Below are 22,963 nucleotides of genomic sequence, written 5' to 3'. Positions count from 1 at the left end.
CCTATGTTTCTTTACTTTTGCAGGAGATTCCAAATACTAATTTCTAGGTCTGTAACATTTTACATTTCAGATATATTTTAGATATAGCCTTTTTAAATATTCACCTCAATTTGTCACTGCTTTTTAACCCCCATTAATTGGATTTTCCTAAAAGAAAAAAATAGGTGCTTTTTATTTTTAAAGGAGAACCCAAATACCAATTTTCAAGTCTGTAATATGTTCAGTTTCTGAGATATAAGTATCCTCATTAAAGGCATTCAATCCCTTTTTCACCCCTCCTATTGGGGTTTTCCGAAAACAAAAAAATACCTGTTTCTTTATTTTCAAAGGGATATTAAATAACAATTTTTACATCTGTAAACTTTTACAGTTTTGAGATAAAGATACACTCATTTTAAAAATTCACCTCCTCTTCGCCCCCCAGTAATTGGATTTTCCAAAAGCAAAAAATATGTGTTTCGTTATTTTTAAAGGAGATCGCAAATCCCAATTTTCAGGCCTTTAATATCTTCAGTTTCTGAGATATAAGTATCCTCATTAAAGGCATTCAACCCATTTATCACCCTTTTTCACCCCTGCTAGTGGGATTTTCCGAAAACAAAAAAAAACAAAAAAAGTTTTTTTATTTTCAAAGGAGATTTTAAATACCAATTTTTACATCTGTAAACTTTTACAGTTTTGAGATAGAGATACACTCATTTTAAAATCTCACCCCATTTTTCACCCCCTCCCCAGTAATTGAATTTTCCCAAAAACAAAAAATACGTGTTTCTTTATTTGTAATGGAGATCCCAAATACCAATTTTCAGGTCTTTAATATCTTCAGTTTCTGAGATATAAGTATCCTCATTAAAGGCATTCAACCACTTTATCACTCTTTTTCACCCCTCCTAGTGGGATTTTCCCAAAACAAAAAAAAACCTGTTTCTTTATTTTTAAAGGAGATTCTGAATACAAATTTTTACATCTGTAAACTTTTAAAATTTTGAGATATAGATACACGCATTTTTAAAAATTCAACCCCCTTTTCACCCCCTTAGCGACAGAATATCCTAAAATCCTTCCTTAGCAAGCACCTATATTGTAATACAAATGTATCCTCAAAATTTCATTTCTTTATGTCCAGTAGTTTTGGCTCAGCGATGATGAATCAGTCAGTCAGTCAGTCAGTCAGTCAGTCAGTCAGTCAGTCAGGACATGTTCTTTTATATATATATAGATAGATAACATAGAATTCTGCTTATTCTTCTTATGATCGCAAACACACAATAATGAACTTGAATCATGAAGTTCAACAAGAATCATGAAAAATTATGAAATTTGCTGAAGTCCTTACATTACCTACTGCAAAGTATTGCATAATCTGAAAAAAAGAACTGCTGCACAACAGCTGTGCACACAGTTACTTCAACAGTTTCCCTTCAAGATATTAGACTACTTCAGCAAATAACAACTGTACAATGAAAACAAATGTTGTTTCTTTTTATCACCAGAAGTCACTTTTCGCAGCTACACTCATTACTGTACAGTTGAAATTGCTATTTTTGTGACATTTTTACTTTCAGACAGTGGCTGGTTACATACTGCTCATTCTTTCATCAGAAGTAGAGTCTCTGTGATATTGATCCTTGTTGCTTCAAAATTAAAACCCATGGCCTATTTTCAGTCATTTGACTGGGTCAGGAATGGAATGAATGAAGCCCCCATTTAGCAGCAAGGATAGGAATTGTGCTGGCTGCCAAAACTAGTCGCACTCCTCTGGAGCAATGATTAATGACTGACAGATGAAATGAAATGATATTGGAGTGTGTTGCTGGAATAAAAGATGACAGGAAAAACCAGAGTACCTGGAGGAAAACCTGTTCCGCCTCCATTTTGTCCAGCACAAATCTCGCATGGAGTGACCAGGATTTGAACCACGGAATCCAGTGGTGAGAGACTGATGCGCTGCCGCGTGAGCCATGGAGGCAGTCCTTGTTGCTTATTATGTTGGAAAGAACATTATGCTGTAATTCCCGAAAGTCCACAAAAATCATCATTATGACTAATTTCGAAACAGTACAAATATCAAACTTAACACCAAAAAGTCTACCATGCACACTTTACATTTACTTTACTGTGTATATCACTATAAGGTATTGGGGCAATGTGATAAATTAGATAGAATTCAAACTACAAATTTAATCTCAACATTTATCTAAAGCACAAACTTTGTATGTGATCAGGAGCTCCAGGCCAGAAGGGAGGTTCTGGTTTCAATGGAGATGAAGGCCTTCCAGGTCTTCCAGGTCTGCCAGGTTTGCCAGGCATTAGTCCTGCAGGTCCCCCAGGGCTAAAGGGATATCCAGGAATGCCCGGGAATCAAGGACCTCGAGGACCCGGTGGAATGCCAGGACGACGTGGAATCGCAGGAGCCCCGGTAAATAATTTTCCTTTATATTAATCATGCATGATAGTTATATACTGAATCTATTTATTTTTCTAGAAAAATTCCTCACTTGATTAGTAAACCACAAGTGTACAAGACAGCCATGGCTGAAAGAGGTAAAGAAGAGCATCGAGGCAAGAGGAGAGAACTGTATGACAGTGAGAGAAGAGAAGTGGTGGATGGAAAACGATGGAGAGGCATATGTTCCAAGCAGACCCAGCCTGTGGTTGGAAACTGCTCAAGATGATGATGATGATGATGAAGTGTACAAGACGCATAATCTAATGATTTCCACTAAGGTTTTAAACTTAGAGTAATTTTTTGCTTGGTAGATGCCTCCAAAGACAGTCAGTTCAACATCTCTCTCGTGTTGGCCATCCTAGCAGTTACTGCACTAATCTGAAGGGTGGGAGATTCTGGTTCGAATCCCAAGGGCGGTGACATTTTCACTCTTGTCTCTTACAATCCTGACCACTTTAAGAGAAGTTATCACCTAAAGCCATTTCTGGTGATAAAACTTGTTCATGTACAGGGATAAATTCAATAATAATAGCTCTTGGAAAGGAACAAATAAATGCAAATAAAGTCACATATAGAAAGATAGGAACACTGAAAGGAACTCATAATAGAAAAAGCACAATAATCATCATCATCATCATCATCATCATCATTGCTTCAGAATGCCTGGGATTAACAAACAGGAAAGACATTATTGAAGAAATTGAGAAGAAGGAAAGAAAGATTTTTTTAAAAATCCTCGGTCCAAAGAAATGTACTGACACATATCAATTATGCAGTAACAAAGAAATATATAAAACATGCAGCAGGATTTCAGATGCCATTCAAAAGAGAAGAGTTAAATTTTTTGGACATATTTCAAGAATGTCTGATGACAGGCTTGCTAAGAAAATGTTTAACCACTTCAATAAGCCCAATAGGAAAGGCAGCTCTTATGAAAAATGATTTATTATCACGAAGAAGGATTTGCAAGAAATGAACACCACACATCAAGACATTCACAATAGAACCACCTTCAGAAGAAAGTTGCACACATTTAAGGGTTTCCTAGAACCAGAAACAGCGACCAAGAAGAAACAACAATGGATGGCTGAAAGGAAAAAAGCAGCAAGCGGGAGGATGAAGGAGTACTGGCACCAAAGAAAACTAAGATCATGAGGAGTTTTTTACGTGATCCACAGCTGGCCAAAATTGATAAAAGAAGAAGAAGAAATAATAATCATAGGGCCTCAGCTACCGTGTGCAGAGATTTCAATTTTTTGCCATATGGCTGTCTGCTCATCAATTTCAATGTTCTGTTTTACTCTAGGCAGACCAAGTAAACTGAAACTCTCTTGAGCATCTGTGGCTGAGATTTAATGAATTTTGTTGGATAAACACCAAATGTGTCACCAGAGATCTTTTACATGCAGACATTGTACAACATGGAGTGTCGAATGGACTTTTTCCTGCTGTTCAAAAATCCGACTACCTCTGCCGGGTTTGAACCCGCTATCTTGCGATCTGGGGACCAACGCAAAGGATAAGAATAATCTCCAACAAGCTTGTTTCCACTTCCCAGCTTCACCAGGAAGGCAGGCTTGACAGATCTTCAGTCTTGCTGTGGGAACTGCAGGATAAGAACAATGCTGGATAAACACAGAGTAAGAGATGAGATAATGGATGTAGAAGGACTTAGATTGATGAGGGGAGAGCCAATCTATTTTAAGACAGCAGTTTGTGAAGATGTAGAGGTTATCCTGGTTCTTGTGTGTTTTCTTTCTATTGCTCTCTCTTCCCACACTGACCTATGATTGTCCTTTTCCTGTTATGTGTTTCTCTCGATGTTCCTTTCAATAATAGATAAATGTGGGTATAGGGAGCAACAGAAATGAGCACATAAACATGAAAAGACAAAGAGGAACTTCATATCCTTATGTGCTGCCATTCTCACATAGATCACCTCCTGCCTTATCAACATCAGTTACCAATCAATCACCACTGATCTGCATTTAGGGCATTCACCCAGGTGGCAGATTCGCCATCAGTTTACCTAGTCATTTCTTAAATAATTTCAATATATTATATGCATGCTTTTTCCAGTTTTGATCATGGCTGAAGATGACCTAATATAGCAAGGTCAAAACCAGTACCAACATTAATATAAGATATAACATTAATCTAATGGTATTGAATAGGTGGACCTTTCTCTGCCCCTTGATAATAACAAGATTACCAATTTTTCAGTTGTCTTTTATGTCATTGTTCACTTTACAGTTGGACTTCCCATCGTATAAAATGTTTGAAACTACTGATGTACACACTCCTACTCCTAAATATGTTCCTCAAATTTCAGGGATCAGTTGGTTCAAAGGGTGACCGAGGAGATCCAGGTCAGAGAATTTTGGAAGGTGGTATTGGTAAACCTGGTATTGCTGGGCCCAAAGGAGATCCAGGTTCTGAAGGTCCACAAGGTCGTCAAGGATTAAGAGGAACAGATGGCACCACAGGCATTAAAGGAGATAAAGGTTCTCCTGGATTGGCAGGTCTTCCAGGACCGCCGGTAAGTCATCTTTGCCTGCCTTCTTGCTATTCTTCATTGTTACATTTGTTTCATAAAGTGTACATGTGGAATGTGGCATCCACAGTAACTTGTGTGAAATGTGGTGGCATATTAAATTGAACACAAACAAAAAGATACCGAACCAAGTTACATTAATAACTGGCAAATTTGAACACAAGAAGAGATTAGGGTTTATAGGTCATTCCAGACTTGTAGTTATGGAGGAAAATAGCATGGTGGCCTAGGCAGGAAAATGACAAAGATAGAGGAAGCAGAAGATAGGGGAGACATGGATAATGTCAAAATTATAAAGGACAGGTACAAGCTCCTCTTCTTCATACACACACTACCATCTTCATACATACACTCCCTCAATGAGCTCATCAGTGGCTGAGAACAAAGAGATGTGCAAGAGTTGGAGTTGAGGAAGGAGCCCTTCTGAAAAGATGGCAGTTTGTGAATATGCAGAATTAGTTTTTGTCCTGTCGTATTTCCATGTTTGCTCTCTTTTCTCCTTTCTCTTTCTAGCTTGTCATCATGTTAATCTTTTATGTATGTACCTATCCTCTTCTTAGCTTCATTTTCAAAACTGATACTTGTTTGATCTCTTCCCATCATATGTATATCTCTATAGCAACTAAATTACTTAAGTACTTAGAAACAGAAATTGACACATTTTTCTTTTGATGTTCAGCTGTTTTCTATAGAAACATAGTTGGCAAAAAGATATGTAGGATACATATCACTGCACAGTACTTGCAATTCATATTTGTCACAAATAAGTAGGCATAGGAAGAAGTTGTTTTATAGTATGAGATAATAGAGGAAAGTAATTTCTGAATTACTTTTCTTGGCTAAATGGTATCAATCAATCACCATTCACAACTGATTAACATTTCTGTCTCTTTCTTTTCTGTATTTCCGTATACTTCATCACAAGAACAAAACTCTTATTGTTAATTTGATATTGAGCCAATCTCTCTGTTACTCACAGTTAGTTAGATATCAGCCAATACTGCATCTGAGGTTCTAAATTTTATCACTGTATGAGAAATGTATGTGAATAGAACCGATACTGGGCAGGACCTGGAGATTTTAATGCATTGGTGTTCGCAGATGATGTTGCCATTTGGGGAGAAACAGAGCAAGAAGTCCAAAGGAAATTAGATTGCTGGGTCGACAAATTTAAGGAATATAAGTTAACTGTGAGTAGGAAGAAAACAAAATTTAGTAGAACACCCAGCGAATGTGACCTCAAACTTCATGGAGAGAGAACTGAATGTGTAGGAAGCTCCAGCTGTCTTGGAAGTATTGTATCGAACCAGGGCAGTGCTAAATTGGAAATCCAGAACAGGTACAAAATCTGGTGTGGGTGAAAGCAGTTCCCATGAAAGCCAAACAAACAATGTTCAAATCTTACCTCCTGCCAACCATGACATATGGGTTGGAGACTTATGTGTTAATCATTGAAAAGAGACATCAGCAAACTGCAAGCATGTGAAATGAAATTTTTACGATCTGCTATGCAAAAAACAAGAAGAGACAGAATTAGAAATGAGTGCAATAGAAATAACATGCAAGTGACCTGTACGATGGAAGAAAGACTATACATTGCATGGTTGAAATGGTTTGGCCATGTGCAAAGGATGGAAGAGACTAGAACACCCAGACAATACTTGGAAATGGCAGTACCTAGAAGGAGACCTGTTGGACATCCCAGAAGAAGGTGGCTGGACCAAATAAATGCAGACCTTATCGAGAAAGGAACAACACTGCAGGATGTGAAAGGAGAGGAACTCTATAATGACAGGAACCAATGGAGACATATTGTCCACAAAAGTCCTACTTGGCCTGCTGAAAAGATACCCAGATGATGATGACTGGGCAGGATTCATCAAGGATATCTATTTACCTCTATCACTTATATTTTAAAATTACTCCCTATTAACTTATCACCATAGATATGGGCAGTGGCTATTTTGTAGTACGTAATCTAGTAGTTGACTGGAAACACACAAGGTGAATTATTTGAAGTTCATGATTGAATAATGTTTTATGCCATGTTTGTTTCATATGTCAAGAATCAGAAAAGAATTGCTTTTATATGACATCCTGCCATTAATTTTAATATTTTGAATGATTTCCATCTGATGGTGTAGCTGTCTAGGAATGACAATCTAGATCATAGAATGCTCTCAGTAAAACAATGCTGAATATCTAAAAAATATAGGGTTGTACAACAGTATCTCTCCGTTTAATGCTACAAAACAGACAAACCATATCCAAAGGGTGTTTCACAATCACAGCTACAACCTGCTAGGTGAGTAGAGGACAATGAACCAAGGAAAAAGTCCCTAATAAACATAAGTCAGGAAAATAATCATTTCCAAGATGTGATTACATGATCATATCATGTTCCAGGTACCAGGGTCCACGTTGGATGTCAACAGTGTCCTGCATCTGTAGCAGCATTTGAAGTATTTGTCATGGTACCTTGCACATTTTTTAAAGAACATGTGGCCGAGATCTATTTCATGCCAATTTGTGAGGCATTTGAAGCAGTTCTCTAAAAGAAAGAGGAACAACATCCATTTCAGGTATGGACGTGCCATGACAAGTACATGATGCTGATGACATTCACTGTGGAGCCTGATACCTGAAACATAAAGCAACAACAATGTAATAATGTGATTACGCTGTAACAACAAAATTGTTGGTCTCACAACCTACTTTTATTAGGACTTTTCTCCTTGTTTTCAGCCTCTTCTGCCCACCCTGTACGTTGTACCTATAATTTTTAAACATCCTATATATCAACAAAATAAACCTGATAGGTGAAAAGATAAGATACTCAAAAAAAACTGATTTAAAATTTTTATTAATGGAAGGGAAATGTGTTCTAGACTCAGACAAGTCAAGTAATGCTTCATAAAGTAACTCATTAAAAAGAAAAGCTGAAGAAACTTGAAAATAGTGCTTACATTTTTTAATCATAATCTCTGGATGAATGATATAATCCAGTTGACTGCAATTCCTCATAAAGGATGTACTGCTTTAAGGGCACCTAGAAGTGAACAGTCATCAAAAATTCACATTTTGGTTTTTCACTTCTCTGAATAGAATAAACTAAAAATATACAATGTTTCTTCACAAAAAAAGAAGTGTATTTAAAATTATTATTTAAATATGCCAGCATCACTGCCACTCCCATCAGCTGTCATCTGGCATTACATTTCCAAAAATGACATTTTTAATAATTAGGTACACTTTTCTCAGAAACCTCAGAACACTTCTTTAATTGCCTAAAAGCCGCAAGGAAGATCAAAAATATAAAAATACCAAAAATGTTCATCAAAGGAATGCATTATGCATAATGATACAGTAAAGCGATGAATTACCAACCAAGCAGCAGATCACTCTTAGACAGCCATGTTTCTTGTGGAAATGGTACCAAAGAAAATAATGAAACTCTTTCTAAAAATTAATGGAAACTTAAGTCTTCTCTGCCACTTAGTTTGGGAAATATGACTTAGTAAGCATGAAAAACTTGTTTCTAGAACAGAAAAGACAGCATCTGAATAAACATCATGATAGCAGCAAGAGACATTTCATCTCAGTGTTTTAGCATCATAATGTTGTCTGCAAGTCACAGTAGTATGGATATAAAAGAGATGGTGTATAAGTCTGTGGTAAGACCCCAATTAGAGTATGGTTTCTGTGTATGGGACCCTCACCAGAATTACTTGATTTGAAAACTGGAAAATAGCCCAGGGAGAGGAACACAATTTATTCTGGGTGATTTATGAGAAAATAGTTGTGTTAAGAAAATGTTGCAAACTTTGGGCAGGGAAGACTTGGGAGGAAGGAGACGAGCTGCTCAACTAAGCGGTATATTCTAAGCTGTCATGGAGAGATGGCATGGAATGAGATTAGTAGACGAATAGTATTAGTATTTATTCACCATAATTCCTGTACATGGAAGGTCTAGAGAAAAAGGATGAGCTGCCATGTACATATAAAATGTTCCCTAGACCTATCTTAAGATTGGATCTTATTTACAATATTTACATAGTTTACAAAATACTTAAATAATACTCTGTAATATATACATGTATACTTAATTTATAATTCCTGTCCTCATATTTCCTTTCACTATGCCAAGCTGTCTTTCATACATTCCTGTGCTCTCATATTATATTGTGTGTAATATTTTTCTTCAGGGACCCAAAGGCTTGCCTGGTGAAGTGATCCAAGGAGCTCCTGGACAGCCAGGCTACCCTGGAATGCCTGGCCTTCAGGGAGTCTTTGGTCCACCTGGTCTGCCAGGTAGGTATTTACATTTACTCTAACTCCAGTAATTTGATTATTATAAGCATTAGCTGTTGTTTGGAATGACTCACATTTTTTTAAATTTCATAAATCTGTAAGCTGTCTTTCTTAATGACACATCATAAATTTAAAATATTTATGGTAAGTAGAATTTGACAGCTAATTGTTGTTGTTTGGGTCATCAGTCCATAGACTGGTTTGATGCAGCTGTACATTCAACCCTATACTGTCCTGGTATTTTCATTTCTATGTAACTGCTGCATCCTACATGTACTCTAATCTGCTTGTCATATTCGTACCTTGGTCTTCCCCTACAGTTTTTATTGCCTACACTTCCCTCAAAAACCAACTGAACAAATCCTGGGTGTCTTAAGATGTATCCTATCATTCTGCCTCTTCTTGTGGTCAAATTTTGCCAAATCGTCCTCCTCACACCAATTCTATTTAGTACCTCTTCATTCATAATTTGATCTATCCATATTACTTTCAGCATCAACACAACATTTCAAAAGCTACTATTCTCTGCCTTTCTGAGCTACTTATCATCCATTTTTCACAACAATACAATGCCACACTCCAGAGAAAAGTCTTCAAAATCATCTTTCTAATTCCTTTATCATCGTTCAAAGTGAGCGAATTTCTTTTCTTAAGAAAGGCTTATCTGCTTATGCTAGTCTACATTTTATGTCATCCTTACTTCTGCTATCATTAGTTATTCTACTAGCCAGCTAACAGTATTCATCTACTTCAATTCCTAATCTCATATTTCCTGCTTCACCTGAGTTCATTCGACTGCCTTCCATTACTTTTGTTTTGGATTTGTTTACTTTGATCTTGTACTCCTTCTTTAACACTGTGTCCATACCATTTAGCAATTTCTCCAGATTCTGCAGACCCAAATATAATCTCAGAGTTTTGAGTTCCTCTCCTTGGATTGTGTTCCTCTTTGATTTCCTTCACCGCCTGTTCTATATAAACATTGAAAAAGAGTGGGGGAAAAACTGCCACCTTGCCTCACTCCTTTTTGGATTGCTGCTTATTTTTTTTAGCCTTCGATTCTTATCACTGCAGACTGATTTTTGTACAGATTGTAGATAATTCTGCTTTCTTGGTATCTGACCCCAATCATCTTCAGAATCTCAAATAGCTTGGTCCAATCAGCATTATCAAATGTCTTTTCTGTATCTACAAATGCCATGTATGTGGGCTTGTTTTTCTTATTTCAATCCTCCAAGATGAGACGTCAAATCATGATTGCTTCGTGTGTTCCTACTTTTCTTTTGAAGCCAAACATCTTCTCCCAACTCAGCTTCAACTTGCCTTTCCATTCTTCTGTAAATAATACATGTTAAAATTTTGCAAGTATGAGATACTAAACTAATGGTGTGGTAGTTTTCAAACTTGTCAGCACCTGTTTCCTCGGGAATAGGTATAACAACATTCTGTCTAAAATCAGATGGCACTTCTCCTGTATCATACATCTTACACACTAAATGAAATAACCTCACCATCCTGGCTTTTCCTAAGACAGTCAGTAATTCTGAGATTATGTTATTAATTCCTGGTGCCATGTTCCTATTTAGGTCTCTCAAAGGTCTGTTGAATTCTGACCTTAAAATTGAGACTCCCCTTTCATCAGCATCAACAGCCTCGTCTTGTTTCAGAATCTTACCATCTACTTCTTTCCCTTGATATCATTGAATAATATGTTTCTGTCATCCTTCTGCTTTGTCTTCCTTCTCTAGAAGTGGTTTTCCACACATCTAGTTTTTCTTTCTCCAAATACTTCCTTGATTTTGCTGTATGCAGCATTTGCCATTTCTACAACCATACAACATTCAACATTCTTACAATTCTCTTTCAGCCATTCTTCCTTAGCTGTCCTCAGTGGCGCATGCTGGATCAAGACATGGGCTACCACTAGACTTAGGTTACCACTTTTCAATGGTTGATTTAGTGAACGTCAAGCCCTAAACGTTTTGAGCTGCAGCCTGTGTTGTCAAGATTGTGAGCAACTGCAAAATGACCTCGATAGTGTTGTGAGATGGACAGTAGGCAATGGTATGATGATAAACGGGGATAAAAGTCAGGTTGTGAGTTTCACAAATAGGAAAAGTCCTCTCAGTTTTAATTACTCTGTCGATGGGGTGAAAGTTCCCTTTGGGGATCATTGTAAGTATCTAGATGTTAATATAAGGAAAGATCTTCATTGGGGTAATCACATAAATATGATTGTAAATAAAGGGTACAGATCTCTGCACATGGTTATGAGAGTATTTAGGGGTTGTAGTAAGGATGTAAAGGAGAGAGCATATTTGTCTCTGGTGAGACCTCAACTTGAGTATGGTTCCAGTGTATGGGACCCTTACCAGGATTACTTGATTCAGGAACTGGAAAAAATCCAAACAAAAGCAGCTCGATTTGTTCTGGGCGATTTCTGACAAAAGAGCAGCGTTACAAAAATGTTGCAAAGTTTGGGCTGGGAAGACTTGGGAGAAAGGAGATGAGCTGCTCGACTAAGTGGTATGTTCCGAGCTGTCAGTGGAAAGATGGCGTGGCAGGACATCAGTAGACGAATAAGTTTGGATGGTGTCTTTAAAAGTAGGAAAGATCACAACATGAAGATAAAGTTGGAATTCAAGAGGACAAATTGGGGCAAATATTCGTTTATAGCAAGGGGAGTTAGGGATTTGAAGAACTTACCAAAGGAGATGTTCAATAAATTTCCAATTTCTTTGCAATCATTTAAGAAAAGGCTAGGAAAACAACAGATAGGGAATCTGCCACCTGGGCGACTGCCCTAAATGCAGATCAGTATTGATTGATTGATTGATTGATTGATTGATTGATTGATTGATTGATTGATTGATTGATTGATTGATTGATTGATTGATTGATTGATTGATTGATTGATTGACAAAGCTGCTTCACAAGCTACTGCCCTGGCCTCCGCTATTGTCAATACTCAACACCTGATCAGTGGAGATGGTAGCCTAAGGTTTTGCAAATTAAAGTCCGGCTTTGTGGCTAAACAGATAGAATGCTTGCCTTTGGTCTGATGGCCCCGTTCAGTTCTCAGAATCAAACTCCTCATACTGCTGATTCCCCTAGCTTGGGGACGGGGTTTTTATGATGTCTTTGCCATTCATTTTATCCTCATTAGGTCACCACCAAGCCTATACAGATGTCATGCACCATTATTATTATTATTATTATTATTATTATTATTATTATTATTATTATTATTATTATTATTATTATTATTATTAATATTATTATTAAATAAAAAGTTTAATTTTACAGCGGCCATGCCCATCATTCACTGGTTAATTAGCTTCCTCGGGAGATCAGTGGTGGTGTCCCACCCATGATCACGGGTTCAATTCCAACCAACAAAAGATAACACTAAACCTGAAAGATTACACTTCATTTTAGCAGAATTACCTATACAAATAAAGTTATATTGCTCCTTTAACAGCAGCCCTGTAAGGTCTTCCTACAAGGATGTAGACGTAAATGGGAGTGAAATACCAGCACTCAGTTGTCCATATAATTAAGTCAGAAGTATGAGGTGAGGAATTATGTACAGCTAGTAACGCATGGTTGATAGCAGTGGTGATCTGACGGACCAAAGCCTAGCACACCTATCCCCCTGACCCCACTCCTATTTGATGTACAGCAACAAACGGCGAGGGGATGAGTCAAGGGGAGAGGGACAAGAGTCTGGGCTGCAATATCAGTCTCCAATGCCTTGCTTTCAGAAATACGTGCAACGTTTTATCTCACTGCTTTCAAGTTTTGTAAATGGAACAATGTGTCAGATGCTTACATTACAATGTGCTTTAGACTTACATCATTCTCAATTGAGGTTTGGGCTTCACTGATAGCCTTGGTAGCCCTCAGTATACGCCACTGGCTGTCCTGCACTTCCTATCTACTGTACTTCATTTTTTAATTGCCTCTATTATTTTCTGCAAGCTGGAAAATGATGATGATGATGATGGTTATGATGATGATGATGGTGAAGTAAGGAACGCCACCCCGATCAATACACAGATAATTAACACAACATCACCTAACATTCTTATTAACACCTCTACTATCTGTACAACCGGTAATACTCTTATATTTTTGAATTCTAAATCCAATGCACTTCTCTGCCAAGGTAGTATTAATATTTATTATCTTAAAAAAATTATTTTAGATATTTGGTCCTTTCGTACTAAAACATCCTACAACTATAAAGATAGAAACCAACCTGGCTTACGCCGGTCTGAACTCAAATCATGTAAGGATTTAAAAGGTGAACACCTTTATTAATTAAACTTCTACACCTAATCATATTCCTTAATCCAGCATAAAGGTCGCAATCTTTTTTTGTCAATAAGAACTCTCAAGAACTTATCCCTAAGGTAACTTTATCTATAAACGCTAATGACGGATCAGTCATCCATAAATCAATGCCCTAACTATAAAGAGTTACTTTTTATCTTCATGTCATCCCAACAAAATACGATAACATACTTGTTAACAACACCATGAAACAAAACAAGTATATCCTCATATAAAGATCTATAGGGTCTTCTCGTTTTGTATACTCATCTAAGCCTTTTGACTCAGAAGTTAAATTCCACTTGTTATAAAGAGACAGTTAATATTTCCTCAAACCATTCATTCCAGCCTTCAATTAAAAGACTAACGATCATGCTACCTTTGCACGGTCAAAATACCATGGCCCTTTAATTCCCATCAGGGGGCAGGCCCAACTTTAAATTAAACTCAAAAGGACATGTTTTTGATAAACAGGCGAACATTAAATTTGCCTAGTTCCTTTGTATAAATTAACATCAAATAAATATGCTACATTCCTTGAATACTAATTTTATCATTATTGCAATAAAACTATGTTTAACAATTCACTCCAATATACTACTTAACACTATTATAAATTCATATTAAAATAAAATAATTTATAACATTATTCAGATGATGGCTAATTTATAATTTATCCTGCATCTATTTGTAAACTTATTAGTAAATTTTTTAATTAAATAAAAAAATGTTTGTACTTTGCCCAGTGGGTCATTAACAACTCACCCCAAAAATCCACTTTCCACTAAGTAATAATTATATAAATCTTTCTTATTACATTCAGTCACATTATACAAAGAAAGTTTTAACTGATTTTAGAGGAAATGTAAAAAATATAAATATGGACATTAATGGTTTAATTTTTTACTATCTAATTAATTAGTATTTTATAACATATTCTCTCATTTCTGGGTGTACAGTGGGAGGGAGTAACTTGTGTGTGAGACAGACAGCACTCATTTGTAATGTTATAATTTCTTGGGGTGATGCTGAGCTGTTCATTATGTGCTTGCATCTATATAAAGATAATAACAGTTGATGTTTGCTTGCAAAATGTTCTCTCCGGGAAAAAACATTGCTGGTAAAGTACTTATTAAGATGAAATCTCTTTCAGGTCGAGATGGTGAACCAGGATTGAAGGGCATTCGTGGTTTAAAAGGAGATATTGGTTTCCCTGGACGTCGTGGAATTGATGGTGATTCAGGCCCTCAAGGCTTCCCTGGACGGCCTGGTGCTGCAGGATCACCTGGACTTCCAGGATTGGATGGTGATAGTGGTATGATGGGAGAACCAGGTTAGTATGAATATACATTATGACCCCGATTTTACGTTACCTTGATTTAGAGTAAACCCGCATTTAACGGAAGAAATTTCAATTCCCGAACATTATTCCACAAGAGCAATGCAATTTTATATTTGATTTAAAATAATTCACATCAGGGCAAAACCCGCATTTAGCGTACGGAAATGTTAAATTTCTCAAGTATTTATTTCTATTTGTTATAGTTATGGGACATTACCTATGAAAAAGACGTCATAAGCTTGCTAAGGATGACTGAAGGCAGAAGAGGAATTTAGAGCATGGGCACTTAGGGCTAAAGTGAAATGTTAGATATGCATCCGACCATGGCCACTATAGTACAGTAGAAGAGAACCCCATTTGTAATGACAATATTATTATGCCTTTTGAAAATTCGTAATTAATCTTGCAATATCCTTCAGTTACAATGAGAATCCTTTTACTGATTCATCCATTATTTTGGGCAAATTCAGGCGTGTTATTTTTTCAGTTATCAATATTCATACACTCTACTCCAGCATCTTGTAATTGGTCTTGGTTCACATCGAATGCGATTGATAATCTTCCATATCAATTCCTCGCTACATGCACATTCATAGGTGCTGTTGACCTCGATTAATAATTCTTCACAACTCCGACAAACAATGGGAGAACATGTTTTTGCAATCAGTGCACTGGCAGCAGTTGTTAACTCCTTAGAAATAAAGGCCAAAGTAAACCATTGCTTAATTTTAATTCTAGGTACTGAAATACAATAAGAATGTGATACTTCTTCTCAAGATACAGCAGAGTGCATAACTAATTTCAGAGGTTAGGTTATATACTTTCACGTCTGGTTAAATTTCAGAAAGGCTGTTCCTATGTAAATTTATAGTGAAAAGGTTATCATTACTTTATAGGGAGCTTGAAGTATGTTTTCATAATGTAGGCGCAGTAAACCTAGGTTAGGTGATGCCATTTAAAGTATGAAAATGGAAAAGTTTGCCACAAGCCTCTGAAGTGATGTTATTACAATTTTTAAGAATGAAAAAAATGAATATGCATGTTCAGACTATTGGAATTAGAAAATACCATGCTAATGAGTAAGCCACTGTTTGGAAAACATCTGCGAAATTCTTAAACTGATTGCTGTTGTATACCGATTTTAATGCATTTTTGTGTGGGTTTGGTATCCTTTCCCACTTTTATGGAAAAATGTGTATAACCTTATAAGAACAACCGTAAACTGAAGCAGTTTTACATTCACCGACAGAAATCTACTGTCAAAAGAGAGGGTTGACCATGGATTCACCATTATCAAGAATAATAGCGAACATATTCCTAAAGAACATTGAAAACAATTCTTAACCAACTGAGAGAGAGGGAGACCAAGTTTTAAGACGTGTGTAACTAAAAGAAGCTGCAGAGCTGGTTACAAATGGAGAATTATGGAAGCACTTACTTAGACTGAATGCTAAAAGGCATAACAGTGTACAATGAAGACGTATGAGATATTGATCCATCATCTAGCAACCACATTTCCCTGTGTATGTGGTGAGGATCATCTTACTTACTTAAATGCTTTCATTCTCCACCCTGAAGGGCTGGGGTGGGCCACCTAGAGGGTTACGCCCTCTCTCTGGCCAAGAGATGTGGGCGGGTTGGGGAGATGTGATGGAAGAAGGAGATGGGAGAGGAATTTTGCCTATGCCTAAGTTTTAAAATTTATTTTTATACATAGCTTTATTGTCAAGAGGTACACAATACAATACAAGAGATGAGAAGCAGTACTTTACACAAAGGTGATAGGGAGTAAACGAAGGGCTAGAAGGTGGTAAAATGAAGAGAAGTTAACGAGGGAAGTGAGGAGAAGGCGAAAAATGTCTCAGAAAAGTAATGGAGGTGCACAGTAGGTGGGAGGGGGTGAGGCGGATGGAAAGCGCAGAGAGGGACGAGGGGATTGGGGAGGTGGGACAGGCCGGGGGCGACTGCGTGATGAGGAAGGACGGTGCGACTGTTGTAGAGGAAAATGAGACGGTTCCACTCTATGATAACGACCTTAGAGGTGGACTCCTTGATCGATGAAACGTTGGACATCGGTGTGAGTCGGCAATTGAAGTCTCACCAGGAACGTAGGACCATCGGTATTATATATTCGAGGTGATCTCCTTACAAGTACGCCTGCCTGGCGAAGGTCACGGGTGATGACGTCAGACGCCAGGCTGGGGTCCATCCCACAAAGAACACAGCTGGAAGTAGTTGGGCGATCTGATGGTGGTGGCGGCGGCGAAGGTGGTCGTTCCGCATTCACAGGAGGAACAGTAGACGGTCCTTCGATAGAAGGCAGTTGAGATGTTTGCTGGGTACTTGGCGAAGCGGGGTTAGGAAGGAGAGGGAGGGAGGTCAGGAGGGGAGATGGATGGGACGTAGTGGTAGTAGTAATGGGAGGGTTGGAAGAAACTAGGGCAGAAATAGTGGTGGTGGTGGTTGTGGTGGTAAAGACAGGTACGGTAAGCGAAATGTCGGGAAAAGCAGGAGAGGCAGGAGCTGAGATGGTAGGAACGGTAGTAGTTGTGAAACAGGAAGACGGAGGAAGAGGGAGTGAATAATAGGGTGGAGGCGATCAGACAGCAGACAAAGTAGGGTCTTGAATGCTGATGTAAGCTGGAGTAGAGGTCACGCGATGAAGACGGCAATGAAGAACCACTCCGGTATCTTGAAGAGACATGCAGATACGGGCAGAGGGAAAATGAAGCAGTACTTCAGTTGAAGGTTCAGCACCAGAGTAGAGACCGGTGGCACTAGGGACACCGAGCTGGCGAAGTTCGGTAGTAATATCCTCGAGCGAGAGAGCTGGATTGACATCATGCACTAAACAGGAATACATAGCTAGGTACGGCCGTCTACCAACGTGGGGTAGCCTATGATGTTGCGACTCGGCGAGATGCAGAGATGTAGATGATGTGGCACCCCGGCCGAACAAAAAATATTGAGGAAGAGTGAGGTGTGTGGAGGATCATCAGTTGCCTTCAGCAATTATTCAGCTGGGTTCTGCAAATAGCATAGGTCTGTTATCTGATGATAGTGTAAAAGAACAAATTTGTTAGGCTGTACTTAACCATGCCTTAATTATTTATTGAATTATTTATTTAATTACTTTTTTTTTAAAGAACAATCTCAGCTTATGGTGCAATACAGGTCTCTTGCTTAGATGGCAGGGGCAACTTAACACAAGCGCAATCTTCAGCACAAACAGTACAAAACTAATTATCGTGTGTAGGGTATATGTATCCTTGTTTTACTGCTACCACTGTGTAAACAATGTATGATTGTGCAATTTATGTTAATACAGGCAAAGATTTCTGAAAAGTGTGATTTCTGCTGAAACCTCAATTTAAGGTAAACCCCCATTTAAAGTTAAAAAATCAGGTCCCTGTAAAAACGCTAATTAAGGGTTCTGCTGTATTTCTTTGATTAATTTGTCCAGACAAAACTCATGACTCTAACACGGGAAGTTCTTGGCTCGTATCAGACAGATTTCAAGAATTGATCAACTAACATACGGTAACCTAAAGCATTGGAAAGCAACAAATAAGTGTCAGTTCAAGTCATATGAGAAACGAGAAAAGGAACAAAATGAAGCAGTACTTCAATTGAAGGTTCAGCGCCAGCGTAGAGACCGGTGGCACTAAGGACACCAAGCTGGCTAAGTTCGGTAGTAATATCCTCGAGCGAGAGAGCTGGATTGACATCATACACTAAACAGGAATACATAGCTGGGTACGGCCGTCCACCAGCAGCAGATCAGTGTGTGAGGAGGGAGGAACAGAAAGGGAAAACAAGGACAATCTCCACATCTTCATACAGTGCTGTCGACAAATAGTTAAGTTCTCTCCTCATACATTCCATTTCTTACATATCCATCTCTTCTCAGCCTCCAGTGCACTCATTTCTGCTTCCTGTCTGCTTTAGAAGAAACCGTCCTCAAATGCAATAATTTTCATCTGGAGAACAGTGACCGCTTTATGAGAAACTGTCCCAAAATGTGATCATACTTGTCTGGAAAATAGTGACCAAGTTTCCTTTTGGAAGAGTTTTTCTTTTTGGAACCACAAACGGCCTGTTCCTATGGTAACACTTTTAGAACCCTTAATATGAACTGTATTGCCTCGTATCATTTCAAACTAAACGAAGGTCTGGTCAGCATTCCCAGTTTGAGAAAGCAAATAGGAATTTCCCTTCCACAAAATAATAATGTAGCAATGAAAGGCCATCAACTTTTCTTCATAGCCACCAAGGAAACATTGTAATATTGTAATAGGAGTTGAATCATGGCTGAGAAATGATATAATGGATGCAGAAATTTTCTCACGGCACTGGAGTGTGTCTCAAGTGTTATTACAATATTATAAGTCCACCTGTTCAATACAATACAATATGATCCACTATTTCATATGGTCAAATGTTTTTTATACATAATACATAAAAGTCAAAGGTACATGTTTCACCCTCCTTAGGGGCATCATCAGCCTATATCAATCTTAAAAAATAATAATACATATACTTATAAATTATAGGTTAAAATGTTGAAAATGGTTTCATAAAACATTATACAATAACATCTAAAACAACGATAATGCACCAAAGTATGTTAAAAGAGAGTGAAATTAACAGTTTGAAGATTAAAACGTGATTAAACATGAGATTTTGAGAGTCTAAAACTAAAATGGATCCATATTTTTATAATATCATTAAGACTGTGAAAGCCTTGAGTATAAAAACAATCATCAAAGGGGGATGTTTCTTCAATTCCCAAGTTGAATCCAAGGTGGTAAAATCACTTTCAGTTATTTAAAACGGAAGTGTGAATGTAACAAACAAGTTTAAAATGTATATGATTGGGATATCTGAAAGTCAAGAAGAAAATGGAACTTCTGTAGAGGCGATGCTTGTGATAAAACGTATGTCAAAGCTAGCAGAGTTCGGAAATTATGGTAGTCGAATGGATCTAAAAGATAGTCAAGTTGATATATAATTCCGTTGAAACATGTGTTGGAAGAAATGTTCAGGATTTTTCGTACGGAGCGTACTAAGTACGTCAGGTTGTTACAGCAACGCTAGCTTGACAACCTGACGTACTTAGTACGCTCCGTACGAAAAATCCTGAACATTTCTTCCAACACATGTTTCAACGGAATTATATATCAACTTGACTATCTTTTAGATCCATTCGACTACCATAATTTCCGAACTCTGCTAGCTTTGACATACGTTTTATCACAAGCATCGCCTCTACAGAAGTTCCATTTTCTTCTTGACTTTCAGATATCCCAATCATATACATTTTAAACTTGTTTGTTACATTCACACTTCCGTTTTAAATAACTGAAAGTGATTTTACCACCTTGGATTCAACTTGGGAATTGAAGAAACATCCCCCTTTGATGATTGTTTTTATACTCAAGGCTTTCACAGTCTTAATGATATTATAAAAATATGGATCCATTTTAGTTTTAGACTCTCAAAATCTCATGTTTAATCACGTTTTAATCTTCAAACTGTTAATTTCACTCTCTTTTAACATACTTTGGTACATTATCGTTGTTTTAGATGTTATTGTATAATGTTTTACGAAACCATTTTCAACATTTTAACCTATAATTTATAAGTATATGTATTATTATTTTTTAAGATTGATATAGGCTGATGATGCCCCTAAGGAGGGTGAAACATGTACCTTTGACTTTTATGTATTATGTATAAAAAACATTTGACCATATGAAATAGTGGATCATATTGTATTGTATTGAACAGGTGGACTTATAATATTGTAATAACACTTGAGACATACGTCAACTTCAATACGGAACCAAAATGAGAATAGTCACTTGTAACTGGAGTGTGTATCGTAGAGATAGGATAGGAAGGGTGGGAGGGGGAGTGTTCATTCTGGTGAAAGAAGAATTTGTAAGCTACGAAAAAGTTAAAGATGAGACACATGAAATTCTAGGTGTAAGGCGCATTTCTAAAGATAATAGGCAACTTGATATATTTGGAGTGTACAGATCGGGAAAGGGTAGCACTGACGCGGATTCGGAATTATTTGATAGGATAGTCAGCTATGTGGGAAACGACATGGAAAGAAATGTGATTGTAGCGGGAGATCTGAATTTGCCAGATGTCAATTGGGAAGGAAATGCGAACGACAGGAAGCATGACCAACAAATGGCAAATAAGTTAATATGGGAAGGACAGCTGATTCAGAAAGTGATGGAACCAACCAGAGGGAAAAATATCCTGGATGTGGTGCTGATAAAACCAGATGAGCTCTATAGGAAAACTGAAGTAATAGATGGTATTAGTGATCATGAAGCTGTTTTTGTGGTAGTTAAAAATAAATGTGATAGAAAGGAAGGTCTTAAAAGTAGGACTGTTAGGCAGTACCATATGGCTGATAAAGCAGGCATGAGGCAGTTTCTAAAAAGTAGCTATGATCGGTGGAAAACGGTAAATAAAAATGTAAACAGACTCTGGGATGGGTTTAAAGAAATTGTTGAGGAATGCGAAAACAGGTTTGTACCATTAAGGGTGGTAAGGAATGGTAAAGACCCACCTTATTATAATAGAGAAATAAAGAGACTAAGAAGGAGGTGCAGACTGGAAAGAAATAGAGTTAGAAAAGGCTGTGGAAGTAAGGAGAAATTGAAGGAACTTACTAGAAAATTGAATCCAGCAAAGAAGGCAGCTAAGGATAACATGATGGCAAGCATAATTGGCAGTCATACGAATTTTAGTGAAAAATGGAAGGGTATGTATAGGTATTTTAAGGCAGAAACAGGTTCCAAGAAGGACATTCCAGGAATAATTAATGAACAAGGGGAGTGTGTAAGTGATGATCTTCAAAAGGCAGAAGTATTCAGTCAGCAGTATGTAAAGATTGTTGGTTACAAGGATAATGTCAAGATAGAGGAGGAGACTAAGGCCAAAGAAGTAATAAAATTTACGTATGATAACAATGACATTTACAATAAGATACAAAAGTTGAAAACTAGAAAAGCGGCTGGAATTGATCAGATTTCTGGGGATATACTAAAGACAATGGGTTGGGATATAGTACCATATCTGAAGTACTTATTTGATTATTGTTTGGTCGGAGGAGCTATACCAGATGAATGGAGAGTTGCTATTGTAGCCCCGGTGTATAAAGGAAAGGGTGATAGACATAAAGCTGAAAATTACAGGCCAGTAAGTTTGACATGCATTGTATGTAAGCTTTGGGAAGGCATTCTTTCTGATTATATTAGACATGTTTGTGAAATTAATAACTAGTTCGATAGAAGGCAATTCGGTTTTAGGAAGGGTTATTCCACTGAAGCTCAACTTGTAGGATTCCAGCAAGATATAGCAGATATCTTGGATTCTGGAGGTCAAATGGACTGTATTGCGATTGACCTGTCTAAAGCATTTGATAGGGTGGATCATGGGAGACTACTGGCAAAAATGAGTGCAATTGGACTAGACAAAAGAGTGACTGAATGGATTGCTATATTTCTAGAAAATAGATCTCAGAGAATTAGAGTAGGCGAAGCTTTATCTGACCCTGTAATAATTAAGAGGGGAATTCCTCAAGGCAGTATTATTGGACCTTTATGTTTTCTTATATATATATAAATGATATGAGTAAAGGAGTGGAATCGGAGGTAAGGCTTTTTGCGGATGATGTTATTCTCTATAGAGTGATAAATAAGTTACAAGATTGTGAGCAACTGCAACGTGACCTCGAAAATGTTGTGAGATGGACAGCAGGCAATGGTATGATGATAAACGGGGTTAAAAGTCAGGTTGTGAGTTTCACAAATAGGAAAAGTCCTCTCAGTTTTAATTACTGCGTTGATGGGGTGAAAGTTCCTTTTGGGGATCATTGTAAGTATCTAGGTGTTAATATAAGGAAAGATCTTCATTGGGGTAATCACATAAATGAGATTGTAAATAAAGG

The 22,963-nt window shown here is 37.4% G+C and overlaps 1 protein-coding gene across 1 annotated transcript in view; it reads left to right on the top strand.

Moving 5' to 3' along the window:
- Positions 1-22,963, top strand: part of LOC136877597 (collagen alpha-5(IV) chain) — a 570,940-nt gene that overhangs the window by 454,226 nt on the left and 93,751 nt on the right. Inside the window, exons 16-19 of the mRNA XM_067151761.2 lie at positions 2,226-2,419; positions 4,782-4,988; positions 9,209-9,314; positions 14,803-14,982. Coding sequence (XP_067007862.2) covers positions 2,226-2,419; positions 4,782-4,988; positions 9,209-9,314; positions 14,803-14,982 — 687 coding nt within the window. The remainder of the gene's footprint in view (positions 1-2,225; positions 2,420-4,781; positions 4,989-9,208; positions 9,315-14,802; positions 14,983-22,963) is intronic.

The sequence above is a fragment of the Anabrus simplex genome, chromosome 7 (assembly GCF_040414725.1).
Source record: "Anabrus simplex isolate iqAnaSimp1 chromosome 7, ASM4041472v1, whole genome shotgun sequence".
NCBI classification, from domain to species: Eukaryota; Metazoa; Arthropoda; class Insecta; order Orthoptera; family Tettigoniidae; genus Anabrus; species Anabrus simplex.
The sequence above is the reverse complement of the archived record's forward strand: the minus strand, read 5'-3'. Positions and strand labels throughout refer to the sequence as shown.